Source organism: Megalops cyprinoides, chromosome 13 (genome assembly GCF_013368585.1).
Source record: "Megalops cyprinoides isolate fMegCyp1 chromosome 13, fMegCyp1.pri, whole genome shotgun sequence".
NCBI classification, from domain to species: domain Eukaryota; kingdom Metazoa; phylum Chordata; class Actinopteri; order Elopiformes; family Megalopidae; genus Megalops; species Megalops cyprinoides.
Genome location: NC_050595.1, coordinates 34,239,959 through 34,256,616, shown reverse-complemented (window position 1 = coordinate 34,256,616; position 16,658 = coordinate 34,239,959). Strand labels below are relative to the sequence as shown.

The 16,658-nt window shown below is 41.9% G+C and overlaps 1 protein-coding gene across 1 annotated transcript in view; it reads left to right on the top strand.

Moving 5' to 3' along the window:
- Nucleotides 1-15,679, top strand: part of LOC118788100 (chromodomain Y-like protein 2) — a 125,154-nt gene extending 109,475 nt beyond the window's left edge. The window contains exons 4-7 of the mRNA XM_036543971.1: nucleotides 9,958-10,130; nucleotides 12,417-12,627; nucleotides 14,483-14,626; nucleotides 15,153-15,679. Of these exons, the coding sequence (XP_036399864.1) occupies nucleotides 9,958-10,130; nucleotides 12,417-12,627; nucleotides 14,483-14,626; nucleotides 15,153-15,311 (687 nt within the window). The 3' untranslated portion in view covers nucleotides 15,312-15,679. The remainder of the gene's footprint in view (nucleotides 1-9,957; nucleotides 10,131-12,416; nucleotides 12,628-14,482; nucleotides 14,627-15,152) is intronic.
- Nucleotides 15,680-16,658: the final 979 nt, after the last annotated feature.

Genomic DNA, 16,658 nt, shown 5'->3' with positions numbered 1-16,658 from the left:
CAAACGTAGCACAAACGAACAGTAATACCATTTCGAACTTTTTAAATACCTGGGGTGCCAACTTCACGCAGGTGTCAGTAACGTGTCTCTGGTTCCACACTCTTCGCCAATGTAAGAAAAAGGAGCGAGATGTGAAGTAATAGTTACATACTAGCTACATATTGAGCTTGTGATCGTATAGTTTAATGTTACACAGTACAGCCACACGTATCGCTAGAAACCATTTTGTATCTGGTAACAATTTCAAATTACTTGGCAAATAAACAGCATAAGTAAGTTGTCAAATATACGTCAGTAACGTGTCTCCGGTTCCAGTGCATAAAAACAGAACACAATCATTGTATTGTCTAACTTTCTCGCAACGGTCATTTAACACTTTATTAGCTATCAAGGCTAACATTCTGTGGCTAACCCTAGTAGCGTTTCAAGTAGCTAGCATTACAGTAGTAATGTATAGTATAGTATATTCAATAAATGAAGCAAGACAAATATTTTACATAGCTTGATCTCCACTTAGTGTAATGCCTACATATTCATAAAGTTGTTTATAGAGTTAGACAATGATTATAAGACAATAATTAAGACATCTTTTATATGACAATGACCAGAGCTCGTATTTCAACGTACCACACTCATCGCCAACGTAAGAAAAGGGAACGAGATGTGAAATAACCAGTGAACTTAACAACCAACTCGTGCCAGGAGAGGACATTACAGTTCAAACAGATTAGAAAATATCAGTAAAACACTTGAGAACGGATACTCAGGGGAATGAGAACCTAATATTTTGATGAACTTTATAGAGCCTAATTCGTACACGTCAAAACTACTCTCGTTACAATTGTTTGATTTAAAACATTTAAACAGCAGTGATGATATATTTTCATTGCTTCATTTGATAAGAGCGGTCATCTGTGAAACATGTAATGAGATGCAGGAGAGATGTGGTGAAAAATGATAAAGGGAATCAATATTGTAGGGAAGGACAACTCTGCTCTAAAGTAATTTTGCAATATATGTGGCATCATTTGCGGCTCAGTACAGAATGAGACTAATTATGCTTAAAGTGGAATTTCCGTAGTTTTTTACTTCTGCAGTAAATCAAGTATAGCAAAAAAAAAAAAAAAAAAAAAAAAACTTGTATGAAATCAACAGAAAACAAATTCTTAACCAAATGAATGGAATGAATGTATTACCTAACTAAATCATTCATTGAATCAATCTGATTTGATTTGTTGTGCTGATTTATGTATCATGTCAGTGTAATGTTGAGATCACAAAGAAGGGCAACCTTACATGGTTTTTAAGCTTATTACTTATAATGTTTATCAGAGATCAGGAGTGCTATGCCAGCATGCATAGGTGGCATTATGATAACTGCAGCAACTGATTCAAGATGAAAATGTCAGGAGTACCCATTATTGATCCACGCATCAGACTATACTTCAGTCAAGGTCTACAGGCAGAAATTGCATTGTGTCTCTTTTTTTATGAACATGTTTTCATTGAATTTTGGTTTTAACAATTCACAAAGATATAATATCAAAAACAAAATAAAACAGCTACATTATGCCCCCCCCCCCCCCCCCCAAAAAAATGGGGGGGGGGGGGGGGGGGACACAAGCTGGGTTAAGACATTACATGAAATATGGTAGACATTAGACATCTTGTAATATAGTTGACATCATAATGTAGTTGGCATCATATGGTTGACACAGGACTTATATCAGCATTCCTAAATAGTAAAGATATCACCTTCAAGTTTCCAAAGCTTCCCCAAGGTCACAGCTCTCCAGGAATGTAAGAAAGGGGGTCCAAACCTCTTGAAATTTAGCAGATTTCTTTCTTACAGTATATGTTAATTTTTCAAGAACAAGGCATGCTGACAGCTCCTTAAGCCAATGACCAACAGAAGGACTTTTTACATCTTTCCAACAAAGAGAGATCAAATGTCTTGACTGCACTAGACATAAATTGATCATTTCCTTGCGTTTGTTGTTTAAAGTACAATTCCCTGGGTACAAATTAAGAATACAAAGTTTAGGGCAGTTAGGAAGCGGATTTAAAGTAATTTGAGAAATGCATTTTAGAACTTCTTTCCATAACTATTGTATCTCAGGGCAGTTCCACAAACAGTGAAGTAAGGTGCCTTTTTCTACATTACATTTGGCACAGATATCAGGAATATTTGGATTCATCTTGTTTAATCTAGCTGGTGTAACATAGGTCCTCATGATCCAACTGTATTGAATCAGTTTGAGGTGAGTAGTTATCGTTAGTGTTTGGATCTTTGAGCATATCTCACTCCACTCATCCTCTGAGATATCTTCTTGCAAGTCAATTATCCATCGAGTTCTCTTGTGTTCAGTAGAGTCTTTATGGTTTTTCAACAGCATATTATAGAGTAAGGATATCTGACCTCTACCAATGCAATTATTCACTGATATATGTTCTAGTATCGATAAGGGAGGTTGTATACTAGAGTGTGTCTGTGCAACAATAAAACTCCTTAACTGCAAGTATTTAAAAAACGTGTGTGCAAGGTAAATCATATTTATTTTTGAGTTCTTCAAATGTCAATAGTTTGTTTTCATTGTATAAATCCATAATTTTATTGATGCCCTTTCTTGCCCACATTTTAAAGCCCTGATCTCTTTTTCCAGGAGGAAAGTTATCATTTCCCCATATTGGTGAAAAGCATGAAAGTAAGGAAGATTCACCCAGAAATGATTGTACTTAATGCCAGACACTAATTGTATTTCTTACAATGGGGTTTTTAGTGAGCTTCTTTAATTTTTTAACTGGTGCAGAGTATACATAGGTATCAAGTCGCAGTCCATTAGTACATGTGCTTTCAATTTGTACTCATGGTAAATAAGGCTCACACGAGAACCAGTACATTGCTGCCCTAAGTTGAGCAGCCCAGAAGTACCATTGGAGACCATTGGTAACTGTAACCCTCCTCTGTCGTATGGCAAATAAAGAAGTGATAATCGCAGCCTTGCCCTTCTATTATTCCAAATAAATTTTGAAAATACTTGTTTCATTTTTGAAAAGAACTGTGACAGTGGAGATAAAAGAACTGATTGAAATAGATATAAAAATTTAGGCAGTATATTCATCTTGATTATGTTTATACGTCCTATAAGGGAGATTGGCATAGATGACCAATTATTCAAAGATTCAATGACAGAAGTCATCATAGGTTCATAGTTACAAGACACCAAGTCCTTAATGACTGGAGTAATAGTGATACCAAGATACTTGAATCCATTCACTGCATTATCAAAAGGGTGGCTTATCACTGGATTTAATCATTCCTGTTTATTCAAAAACATGATAGAAGATTTGGAATTATTTACTTTAAAGCCGGAGAACTCCCCAAACATTTCAATTAAGTTGGTTAGATTAAGAATTGAGTTGTTTAAGTCTGTTAGAAGCAAAAGGGTATCATCAGCATACATTACAATATGATGTTCTATATCCAATATTTTAATACCAGAAATTAAGCGGTGTGATCTCACTGCTATAGCAAACGGTTCCATGGCCAGAACAAAAAGCATTGGCGAGAGAGGGCACCCCTGGCGGATATCTCTTGAGAGTTTGAAAGGAGGTGATATTAAATAGTTGGTGGAGACTTCTGCCATAAGGTCAGTATAAAGTATCTCAATCCTTTTTCGAAAATAACTACCAAACCCAAAGCGAGAAAGCACATCAAATAAATAGCTCCACCCCACCCTGTCAAATGCTTTTTCAGCATCTAATGACAGAATGGCTGTATCAGGGGTGCCCTCTCTCGCATGTATCAAGTTCAACACCCTTCTAATGTTATGGAAGGCTTGGCGATTTTTCACAAAACCATTCTGATCTGGGTTGATCACAGTTGGAAGCACCGATTCCAATCTTCTAGCCATGACCTTAGCAATAAGCTTAGCATCCATATTAAGCAGTGTAATAGGCCTATATGATGTGCAATTAGTAGGACTGTAGCGAAGGGCGAGAGCAGTCACCCCGCCCGGCCTTGAACCCGGGTCTACGGGGTACCAAACATGCAACTTTGACCGCGACGCCAAAGAGCCAGGCTCGTTGGTATGGCAGTCAGAGCGCATACTCAACCGTAGTGACGGCACTCCGTCACACTGCCCTCCCCTTCGGGAAGCGCGCCCATGCGCTTCACGCACCATGGCGTCCCTCACGCATTCTCTTGCCGTATTTCTCCCATCCCAGGGTGCCCCACTCACCAGTGCTTCACCCATCTCTGGGGTCCCTCACACCGTGCTTCACCCATCTCTGGGGTCCTTCACACACCGGGGTCAACTGAACCTGGGGGTCCCTCATACGGCTCACACACCGGGCACGCCTCCGATGGCCTCGGGGCAAGCCATCCCACTTCTGACACCATTTGTAGCGAAGGGCGAGAGCAGTCACCCCGCCCGGCCTTGAAGCCTGGCTCTTTGGCGTCACGGTCAAAGTCGCATGGTTGGTACCCTGTAGACCCGGGTTCAAGGCTGGGCGGGGTGACTGCTCTCGCCCTTCGCTACAAATGGTGTCAGAAGTGGGATGGCTGGCTGCGAGGCCATCGGAGGCGTGCCCGGTGTGTGAGCTGTATGAGGGACCCCCAGGTTAGGTTGACCCCAGTGTGAAGGACCCCAGAGATGGGTGAAGCACGGTGTGTGAGGGACCCCAGAGATGGGTGAAGCACTGGTGAGTGGGGCACCCTGGGATGGGAGAAGTATGGCAAAAGAATGCGTGAGGGACGCCATGGTGCGTGAAGCACATGGGCGCGCTCCCCCCCCATGGCATGTGAAAGATGGGCACAAAACCTAACGCTTGTGCCCATAGGCAAAAGGGCACACCTTGCCCACAGTTTGTGTACTCTGTATTTGTTAGTTTGATGGTCAAACTAGTGTGACTAGAACGCCTATTTTATAAGTGACGTAACAAAGCAACATTCATTCTAAACCCACCGCTTTTCACATAAAATGTTACACAAATGCAACAAATGCATGCGATTTAACGTTAGAAAGTATAACGTGACAGTGAAAACTATGAGAATTTTAACGTGTGGGTTATTAAAATACTGAAATCCTTTGTTTCTGGGTGTGATTAAATATTTCAGTAAAACATAACGTGGTATTCCTTTTTTCCATGTTATAGGCCTACTTGCTGTTTGAGTGAACCAAACAGCGTATGAGTTATGCACGGATAAATCATGCTAGGGTTGCCACGTGTCCCGGTTTTGCCGCGATTGTCCCTTTTTTTCAGCGACTGTCCCGGAAAATTTATAATCTTTCCCCTAGACACGAATTGTCCCGTTTTTTTTGCGAAAATGTACTTCTAATTTAGAATTTCATAGTTTCAAATAAAACCTCATTTGGTTTTCTTCTACTGCTATTCTGTTTTCTTCATTGTTATGTTTATACATCCAATCCTGTGCCCGTAAGCAGGTAAAAACGGGTAAAACACAGCGACGATTGGCCATGTCAATACTTTTATTTGATTGGTAGCGGAAATACGAAAGCTTACCTTGTTGACTAGCCACGCGCATCCACATTAGTGGTGTTCAAAACGATTCTTTTTAGTGATTCGGTTCCTTTCGTTCAGTTCAATAAAATGATTCGAATCTTTGACTCACTGATTTGTTCATTTCCATATCCGGTTGGGCGGCATACACGAATCTGTAAATAGTTGTATTGCATTTTAAAAGTTACTCTCTGTTGTTCCAAATATCATGTCCATTATTAGCCTGCTCTGCGGCAAAACAGCACGTGTGAAACCAAATGTCAGTGAAATTAATAATAATTAAATCGTAATAGTCATTACATGAAACTGCACCATGCTATTCAAACAATCATACAGCCGCAAAGTATACTTCGTCTTTAGAAAGGTAATAGATCCCCACATTTTAACGCGTATAATAGCCTAAATACATGTCATTTTCTAAAACTAAAAAAAAGCGCTGAGAAAAAAAGAGCCACGTTTATATCCAAAGCGATTAAGTTCGTTTTACAAGTTTTGAACTAACCCAGCCCAGACATTTTAATATACTTTCTAGGCCTAGTCAGTGATGTCATATTTTTATTTGTTGTTAATGTAGACATAGTACACTACAAATGTGATGCATAGGCTTATGCATCACATTTCTGTTTTGTTTTGTAGCCTACTATGTTGATTTGTAAGTATTTATTAATAAGGACTTTATTCACGTTAAAAGGAAATGTGATGTCAACATTAAATACATCGTAGTGTGACGACCCTTACTGCCATCTCCAGCAGAGAAAAGTCCTGACTCACGTGTTACATTATCTTTGTATGCTATTCTCAACCACAGCATAGAGAATGCATAGCTTATATGACATATCTTAAAGAAAACTTACAAAATATTCAAAAGAAAATGACTTACAGAGCTGGCATTATACACTCGTGATCGTAGCGTTTGTATTGCACTGAGAGGAATTCTTAAGTTTTCCAATATTAACAAACATAAATTCTTTAACCTTTACAGTTTGCATGAACTACGTACCTGCATTCACAAACAAACATGTACTTAATGAGTATCTGGTAATCGCGGCTGCACATCCAAATCTACAGAGTATAAACATAAAAAAGTCAATAAAGTGAAAGTGTTTTATCCACAGCGCAGTTGATACAACGTGGTTACCGCCAAAAATGTATACACATTGCTCTGTAGCGCTACTTGTCAAGATTATGCATTAATACAACAAAGAAATGTATTCATTCATCAGTGTGTGATTAGACAGAATATATCATTAAAATACAAGATTATTAACGAAGCTCTCCCTACGACGTTTTACCTCCAGCAGAGAAAAGTTCTGACTGGAGTACGGAAAGGCCACACGTTCAAAAATACAGAAATGCAAAGAAAAAAAATAAAATACTATTGCAGCCGCAGAGCCCCATGTTTTATCTAGCAGTGTTTCTCAATCCTACTCCCGGAGCCCCCCTGTCCTGCATGTCTTCAGTCTATCCTTGCTCCAAACACACCTGATTGAAATAATTAACATACTCTTTATTAAATCAGGTGTGTTCGGCTAATCAAAAGTGCCAATGATGAGTTCGGTCAGGTAGGTAGAGCAGGGAAAGATGGTAACCATGTGGAGCGGCGGCCTAGATCACTGATTCTCACAGGAGCCGGATTGAGAATCAGTGATCTAGGATGAATACTATAATTTTGGAAGAATTCACCCTGTGTATATAGGTTATTTTTAACTCTGTTACAGTAGCCTATGTAAAATTGCAGTTGTGATAAACAAGAACTGCAATAAATTGTGCACACCTAAAATATGCTACTGCTAAAAATATAAATATAAAATAATATTGCAGGTAGATGAGCAACATAATATTTAATATTGTTTTTAATTCCTATAATAATGTCACAGAAGCTCTCTGATTCCTTTTGCATTGTCACATTCAATGGCGTATGTAGCCCAAGCCTGCTATACTGAGAACTAGCAATTCTGGCAACACGTAGCCTAGTCACCAGGTCTTCATAGTCAGTGAATCTTTGGAGTCCGAACGAACAGGTGAACTGAGGAACTTATCAACAGTTCATCAGGTCAGTAGGTGTCAGTTGTGCCAAGATGGCCAGTGGGAGGTGCTTTGTGAGTTTTAGCATTTCAACCATTGGCTAGTTGTTGTCATGAATGTACTGCTGATACAGTTTTGTGATAGCCTGCTTCGTGGACAGACCGCATATCTCAGGGGTGACCAACCCTCTCCTGGAGAGCCACGTGTCCAGCATGTTTTAGATCTCTCCCTGCTCCAACACAGCTGATTCAAACGATCAGTTTGTTATTCAGCAGCTTCAGGAGTTCATAACGAGTTGATCATTTGAATCAGTTGTGTTGGAGCAGGGAGAGATCTAAAACATGCCGGACATGTGGCTCCTCAGGAGAGGGTTGGCCACCCCTGGCATATCTAATATCCACTGGAGGGAGAGTTATAGCTGCTATGCCAGCTAATCAGCGCGCATGTTTGCAAAGAGGAAGGAATGAATCTTTTAGAATAGGGATTCAGTACATTCAGTTCACCGCAAAGATTAGTTCAAAAGGATTCATTCGTTCACAAACTGCACATCACTACTAATCAGCATGCATGTTGCAAAGAGGAAGGAACGAATCTCAGTTCACCTCAAAGATTCCTTCAAAAAGATTTGTGCGTTCACAAACTGCACATCACTAGAGGCTAGACTAGCTGTGGAGTCACACGGTTTTCATACGGTGTCATTTCATGTTTCGTTTTATATTATCCAGCAAAGAAAATTCAGTGGATTTGACCTGCTTGTGACACATGTGGAATAAAAGTTTGTGGTGACCTCACCACTCCCCACCTCTACCGGTCAGGCCGGAGGATCCTTTCCGTTCTTGTGCCTTCAGTGTGCTGTATCAAATACAGAAATAACAACCTCCAAAAATTAATATAAATTATACCTCAAAGTCTGATGCAAGCAGGTTTATTGTATATGGATCAGAAATCACATACAGTAACCGGGCTGGTCCACATGGAGCAAAGCAGTCACACCCTCTCTTGAGACCCAGGTCTGAAAAAGCACCCCAAATTCCCCTTCTTTTATACCTTTTTCCTAACCCTTCCCATTGCTGAGCTCACCTGCCAGCTCCCACTCTCATGGTCCACCCTCTTTTTCTCTTTTTGGTTTAATTACGCTTTTACACAATTATTTATTTATTTCTCTTAATCGTTCTTAATTTTTCTTGGTTTTTCTTCCAATATTTTCACGCCAAGGCAAGCTATATTTTTTTAAAATAGGTGGCACTCTCCCAAAATTTAGATTGGCAGTCATCCAGGCTTCCTGGGTCTATTACACCTGTCCTGCAATAACCTTAAGTAAGCATGGTGAACTTAATACAACCTTTTGGTAGTGAGCTCAAGCTAATACACAGTATTGTTAGGATAACATAATTTTTCCTACCACAAGTTGTTTGTATTTTTCCAACTTTACAACAAAGTCGAGTGGATGATTGTAAAACTACATCAGTCGGACACGTGTAGGCCGTGACTACCTGCTAGGTCACTTTTTTTGCAGTAACAGCGTCGCCTACATAAGCTGATTTTTAATCAATGGCATTGTGTGAAACATTAGCTAGCCTACTAATATACAAACAATTGCCTAGCCTTTATCATGGCCAGAGTACGCATAGTTAACATGTTTCATACAATTACCTTTACTCCAGATGCTGTACCAGGTTACTGTTTTGAATGTTTCTTACAGATAATGGCATAATGATCATTACTTTGTCTTACCAAATGGTAGGCTGCCAGTTCACACACAAGCCACCTGCTGCTACCAACATGCATAAATTCCAATTGCTGCTGTCAGTGGAAGTGCTGATGATGCAAGGGGTTGCGCTCACGCCCTCTCTCACAACTCTCACACACAGCAGACACTAAATAACAATTATAAACTGAATTAAGCATGCACTCGTCTCGGAGGAGAAGTTCTCAACCACTGATTTTTTATGCAGTTGTATCTAGCTTCATATTTTATTTTTAGCTCTAAATAAATAACCGAGGTGGGACCTCGGTGATCTCATAGCTGGTTACGGGCCTGGTCACAAGCAGAAAAGGACCTTGACCTCTTCCCAGCTAACATGTTAGCCGAAGCTAACTCAGAAGATGTAATTATAAGTGTGAGTTCACCTTGCACAGACCTTCAAGGATACCAAGGGGTCTGATAAAAAACTAACAGAGGGAAAGTGTGTCAAGTAATTGTAGATCAACTTTGAAAAAGGCCATGCACCTTGTACCTGGCAGTTTGCATAAAATAGTAATGCTATTGCAGATTATTCAAAGAAACACACAATGGTATGTTAAGCAACATATACATTGATAAGTGCACAGATTAATAAATCCTTATACACAGGATGTGGCTGTTGAGCAGGTCATAGTTGTTCACTCCTTCTGGTCATCCTTGTGCAGATAATGAAGGAGGTGAGCCGAGCCCTGGGCATCGCAGCAGCAGATGACAGCAAGCTTCTGCTCCTGAGCGCCGTGGGCAGTGTTTTCTGCAGCGGGGTGGACCCCTCCTACCTCATTGGCCGCCTGTCCACTGACCGCCGCAAAGAGAGCAGCAGGATCGCTGAGGCCATACGGTGAGGAAGTCGACCACCGGCTGGCCCCGGGGGACTTGTTCATGCAGCACACTGCATACTCTCTCTGCGGTGCCACGGACCCCTCCTTTTCCAATCACAAAGGGAAGTGTGAGGCATTTTCTTGTCTCTTGAGTAACATGGTTCTTTAATTTCAACAGCTGCCAAACTTGTAATTTTGAGGGAGTAACAAAGCAGTATCCTCTTTTAATTCTGAAGTCAAAATTAAGCAAAGAAATACAGTGCAGTTCAGATTTAATTTAGGCCAATGTGTCTAGGTGGCTTTCTGTGTGAAAGCAAGCCAGCCTTTCAAATGGAACAAGGAACTAATCTGGGTAAATATGATTTATGGTGGATCTTCACAGTGCTCTTTGTTTCCAAAAAACATCAAATGGTTTATTGACACAAATGATAAAAATTGACCCCTTAACCAAAACAGGTTAGAAAAAAGGATCTTTGGTCCTCACACAACACCCCCACAGCCTGTTGCACCAGAATTTATGCATATCCCCCAAAAGACCCACTTTAAGTACAATGGTATAATGTGGCAAAGTAACTTATATCATTTTTAAGCTGTCATGAGTCAATGGCACTCATTGGAGCAAGGCAACCAGGAAGTAAAATAACAGGTTCTTTCCACTGCATTGTGGTTGCGCTACTGTGCTGATTAAGTTAGTGCTGGAGCACAGCCTGTATAGATAGGCTGTTGTTTCCTTGATATGCAGCTGAAAAAAGAGAGGGGGCACAGGAGATCATATGGACACCGTCACACATGGACTGTAATTGGGCATGGCAGCCCCTCTCTCATTGGCCAAAATTCCACAGAGGTGGATCAGTTACTAAGGGAATCTGTATCACAATGACACCAACTTACCCTCCCCCAACCCCTCTACTGTTTGCTCATTTTCACTTAAATTATTTAAGCAAAAAATTTGATGCATACAAATTTTAGACCTCTGTAGTCATTTCTACTTGAGTGATGCATGATGTTTGCATTATGCTTTTTTTGCAAATAAATAAATGCTTGGCTGGGGTCTACAGATGGAGTAGCTTGGCCATTCTTCTTCATTATGTTATTGCAAGTACAGTATAAGAAGATAATAAGCACACAATTTAAATGCGCACCAGATTTTAGGAAAAATAAGTGGCGAAAAAAAGGGATGTTTCAGAATTATAGGTTGTGGACAGTGCCCTTTGAGAAATGTAAGTGTGATCAACATGTGTATGCACAGTATTTTAAATGACTTGTTGAGATGAAAATAATGACCATATGAAGGGGTCATGGCCCCATGGCAGCTACAGCGACCCTGGTCTTTCTGTGGTTCCTTATTCAGCTGGGAGCCCTGCACCAGCCTCCTCTGTCTCTAAAACACACTATATGATGTAAACCAGCTTTGTATTTGTATTCAGTTTGTGTGTAAATTGTGTAAAACTGTCTTGTATGGGACTTGAAAGGGTCTTATATCCAGAATCCAAAAGATCTACAATGCTGACAGAGAGGTTGCAATGGATAATGCGTGGGAATTTTCCATGACTCAAAACCCAACAGAAACATGTTGTTTAGCAATGCATGAAAGTGTAGACCGGGATATCTCCCTGCAACTTTGACGGTTTCCAGCAAAAACAGCTACACCTGAAAGCCCCACTCCTGAATCACTTCAGCAAATGGATGCTGATGATGGATGAAAACTGTCACAGTATTACAGCTCAAGTCGAACAACGGCCACATCTAGTCTTTGCCAGAAAAAGTAGAAAACTATCTGTAATTATGTGTCACTAATTGTAAATTTTCATGGGTATTTTGAAATTGTACTACTTGAAAATGATTAAAATGAAACGGTGGTCATCCGGCTAGGTTGTAGTCTTAAGGCAGTGTCTAGTGCTGTAACTGCAGAGGGGGAGAAAGAACAGGGCACTGCACTTAGCCATAGTTACCTCAGCTTTGTTAATCATTTATCACCAACTATGGCATTTCCACACTGAGTTTTATAGGATACATTACTTAGCAGTGCTGCTGCTGTCACACTGGTGTCCCTTTGCTGTCCACCAGGTAACACCAGGGAGATGTTATGAAACATTTACTAATAAGGTGACGGCAAATAACCATGCAGGCATGTGGATACCAGGTAGTTTCATACACATAAACCAATATGTTGTCATCCTTAAATGGCAACAAAGCCCTTCTTTGTGGCAGGATTGCCATGAGAATGGCATGACAGCGTGTTTTAGGTGAGTGACGTGCACGCAGCAGAATAAAGGTTTTTTTTCACTGTCTGTCTGCAATGGCAGGGACTTTGTGAAGGCATTCATTCATTTCAAGAAGCCCATCGTGGTGGCAATTAATGGGCCAGCTCTGGGGCTGGGAGCCTCCATCCTTCCTCTTTGTGACATTGTGTGGGCCAGTGAGAAGGCCTGGTTCCAGACGCCGTCCGCCACCATCCGTCTCACCCCCACCGGCTGCTCCTCCTACACCTTCCCTCAGATACTGGGCGTGGCCCTGGTGAGTCCCCACATCCTGGCCTGATCACATTACACTGTACACCCAGTGACCACTTTATTAGGTACACCCCTCGAATACTGGGTAGGACCCCCCCTTTGCCTCCAGAACGGCCTGAATTCTTCATGGCATGGATTCAACAAGGTGCTGGAAACATTCCTTAGCTGATGCTGATGCTCCATGCTGATAGTATTTGTCTGCACATTCATGCTGCTAATGTCCCGTTCCACCAGGGCTCCCGGTGGTTCAGTTGGTAAAAGCACTCGTTCTGAGTGTAGACTGAGCACTACAGCCCGGGTTCGAACCCGACCATGTCACTAGCCGACAGTCGGCAGGGGCTTCGGTCCCATTAGCAACAGCGACTCCTGCTGGTTGATCGGGCGCCTGTGGTCCACGTGCCAAAGCTGCATGCGAATTGTCTTCCTCCATCTCTGTGCTAGCTTAGCTTGTGGACTGCAGTGCGAAAAGAAGCAGCAGCTGATATCATGTGTCTGGGAGGAGGGCACGTGCTTGTCCACGCTCTCCTGGATTTACAGTGGGGGTTGTGCAAACATTGGACATTCCACATTTCAGGGAATTGGCCATTTCAAATTGGGGAGAAAATTGGAAAAAAAAAATGTCCCGTTCCACCACATCCTAAAGGTACTCTATTGGATTGAGATCTGGTGACTGTGGAGGCCACTGGAGTACACTGAACTCATTGTCATGTTCCTGGAACCAGTTTGAAATGACATGTGCTTTGTGGCATGGCGTGTTATCCTGCTGGAAGTAGCCATTAGAAAATGGGTAGACCGTGGTCATAAAGGGATGCACATGGTCAGCAACAATACTCAGGTAGGCTGTGGCATTTAAACGATGCTCAATTGGGATTAAGGTGCCTAATGCATGCCAGGAAAATGTTCCCCACACCATTACCTCCAGCCTGAACTGTTGACAAAAGGCAGGATGGATCCATGGATTCATTACATTACATTATTGGCATTTAACAGACGCTCTTATCTAGAGTGACTTACATAGGTTACACTTTTTTATAATGTTATCCATTTATACAGCTGGATATTTACTGAGGCAATTGTGGGGTAGGTACCTTGCCCAACGGTATGACAGCAGTGCTCCAGCAGGGAATCAAACCAAGAAACTTTCAGTTATGACCCCTACTCCTAACTGTTATTCCACACTACCTTACCACTACACCACATTACTGATCACACCACAGCTTGTGACATGCCATGCAAGATCTCAGCAGCTGCTGGCTCTCTGCCCCGCCGGCAGGAAAATGGCTCCACAGAGTTCAGCCTCAGCACACTTTTATGTCCTCTATCATTACGTATGGAACTGTAGCACAACAGGATTAACACTGTGATTCTGCCTCTACTCATAATGTTAAGGGTTGCCAAACTTTCAACCTGAAGTGATTTCTACAAATGTTTGTTGCATTTCTCTCCCAAGTCATAGCTGAGCTGGTTTAAGGGGAAAGTCAACTCATACTGAGCTGTAAAGTTTCAACCTTTGGCCTACGGTTTCATGTCCAGTTGATTCAGGGCCATAATATATTTGCATCTGTGATGAAATCTGGCTGTAGGCTTTTATACTTGTGGAGCACTTCACAGCTGTGCTCTCAAAGGAGTAAACCAGTATCAAAGTGCTCATGGGGTTTCAGTGATTCAAAGTATTGTAAAATGCCACTGAAGCTCATTAGCCTAAGAAATAGGGAGGAGGGGTACACCATTTATTTAGGTGAGTGTGGTTTTCAGGTGCCTTTTTGAGGAACACTGCTGATACAGGAGGTTGAAATGAGGGGGAGGAGGCTATGTGCACCACAGTATACGTAACTCCTCTCCGTGGCACTCTGTGACAGGCTAACGAGATGCTTCTCTGCGGGAGGAAGCTGACAGCACAGGAAGCCTGCTGTCGGGGATTAGTGTCCCAGGTCTTCTGGCCAACCACCTTCAGCCAGGAAGTACTGCTCCGTGTGAAGGAAATGGCCAGCTGCAGCGCTGTGGTAGGGTTGCATTCCACATCTGTACATCAAGCATCAGACAAAGAATTTCATTACAGGGACAAGAGCACCAAAAGGGATACAGCTATCCATTACATATTCATTAATGGTCAGTTGTACACCCAAACCTAAGATACTTTTTAAAATAGTTGTGGTAACTCAGTAGCAGCCTGATAGTGATGACAAGATATAACAGAGCAGCCTGTTTTTGAGCCTGTATATCCTCATTTGAAAGACATTTAATGAATGGAGTTATTGTTGTAGTTTATCATTCAGCCATCCCTTTAATGTGCAAGCAAAGCATATTTCTTAGGGCCTCAACGTTGAGCAAACGTTTTTTTTAGATTGCTTATATCCCACAGAACAGAACAAGTGCAATGAGGCAGGTTAAGAGCAAGGCCTCTGGGTCTATGTATATTTACCTATTCCTGAGGCAAAATTGTGAAATGTGGCATCATTTGCAGCAGCAGACAAAATGCATGTTTTGTGTCACAGTGTGCTGAGCCTGGTGTGGTTTTTTGTCCTTAAGGTTCTGGAAGAGTCCAAATACCTGGTCCGCAGCTTCCTGAAGTCACTGCTGGAGGAGGTGAACGAGAAAGAGTGTCAGATGCTGAAACAAATGTGGAGCTCCACCAAGTTCCTGGAATCCCTCTTCACCTACCTGCAGGAAAAGGTTTACGATGTCTGACCCCTGATCCCCCCCATCACCAACCCCACCTCACGACCCGACAGCAGGGTGAGTCACATGAAGTCTGGTCCAGGCCCTTCAATGCCCTGACGGAACATTGCCTAGACCTGAGTGTTCTGTTCCAGCACTCCTCACTCACTTGTGTGAACACCTCCTCTTCTGGGAAATTACCATGGGTATACTGACAGGCAGCACTGGATCACCTGCAGCAGCGAATGGTGCCGCCCTCCTGTGCCAGCAATGAGCAGTACCTGAGGCAGGGCTTGGGAGCTCACGCCTGGATGGCTAGCATGACACAGGTGCACCAGAAAGGGTCACCCTGGTACTGACATTTCTGGGCTAGATGCCCCAGCCTGGTGCTCCCCTCCCACTGCATTCCACAGATCTGTAGATCTAATTCATTTCTAAAATACAAAACGAAGTATAAACCATACGTATATAGAGCTTATGTTGTGTTTTTTCCTTGTTGTTTTCGGGGAATACAAGGAGATGTTAATGCTTATTGTTTAGACTGTTCTTTTTTCTGGTCACAAAGATCATGTGGATCTTAATGTTTTTTTTGAAACCAAAGCTTTGCTGGAAGACATCTTATCTTTTTCTAACAAACACATTCCTCTCTGATTGACAGAGTAGAATTATGCTAGAGCCTCCTCCAATAACCTACAGATGGATTTATTTGTGAATTATATTTGATGTTATTGATGTTTAGAAGATTTGGCAGTTTAGGTGGTCACTTTATTTATACAGATGGAGTTGAGGCAGTGTAAAATGAACAGGGTGTGGTTGAGGCTCAGTCTCTGTTTGAAGTGAAGTCAAAGAGTTTGATTGGAATCCTGATCTGCATCCTGGACATCTTGGTCTTCTCCTTAATCTTGATATTCAAGTTTTAAATTTTGTGAGAGTAAGTTTTGGCAACGAATCAGAGTCTCTGTGATTACACCATGTTGAAAGGAAGGCTTGACCCAAGAGACTGGAGTTTCAAGCCTAACGTGCCTTTCATATCAACCAATTTTCATAGGGGGAAAAATAACAAACACCATTTTATCTGTCACTGGTGTGTTCTACACCACCCCTGTTGATTATCCCTCCTGCACCATCACCCAGCTTGTTATGATTTCTGTCTTTTTGCCTGCCTGTGTTTACCTTACAGGGGCAGGAGTCCATTAAGAGGTCTTGCAGATACAGTGCGCTGAGTGATTCTTTTCTGGAATCACAGTGTGACAGTCAGGAAGCTCTTAAATGCTGCAGATGAATTGTGGCTTGAGAGTCATGTGAGGCCACATCTCACAGAACATGCAAAAGCTCTACACAGATGATCAGACTGGACATGGCAAAATCAAACAAATA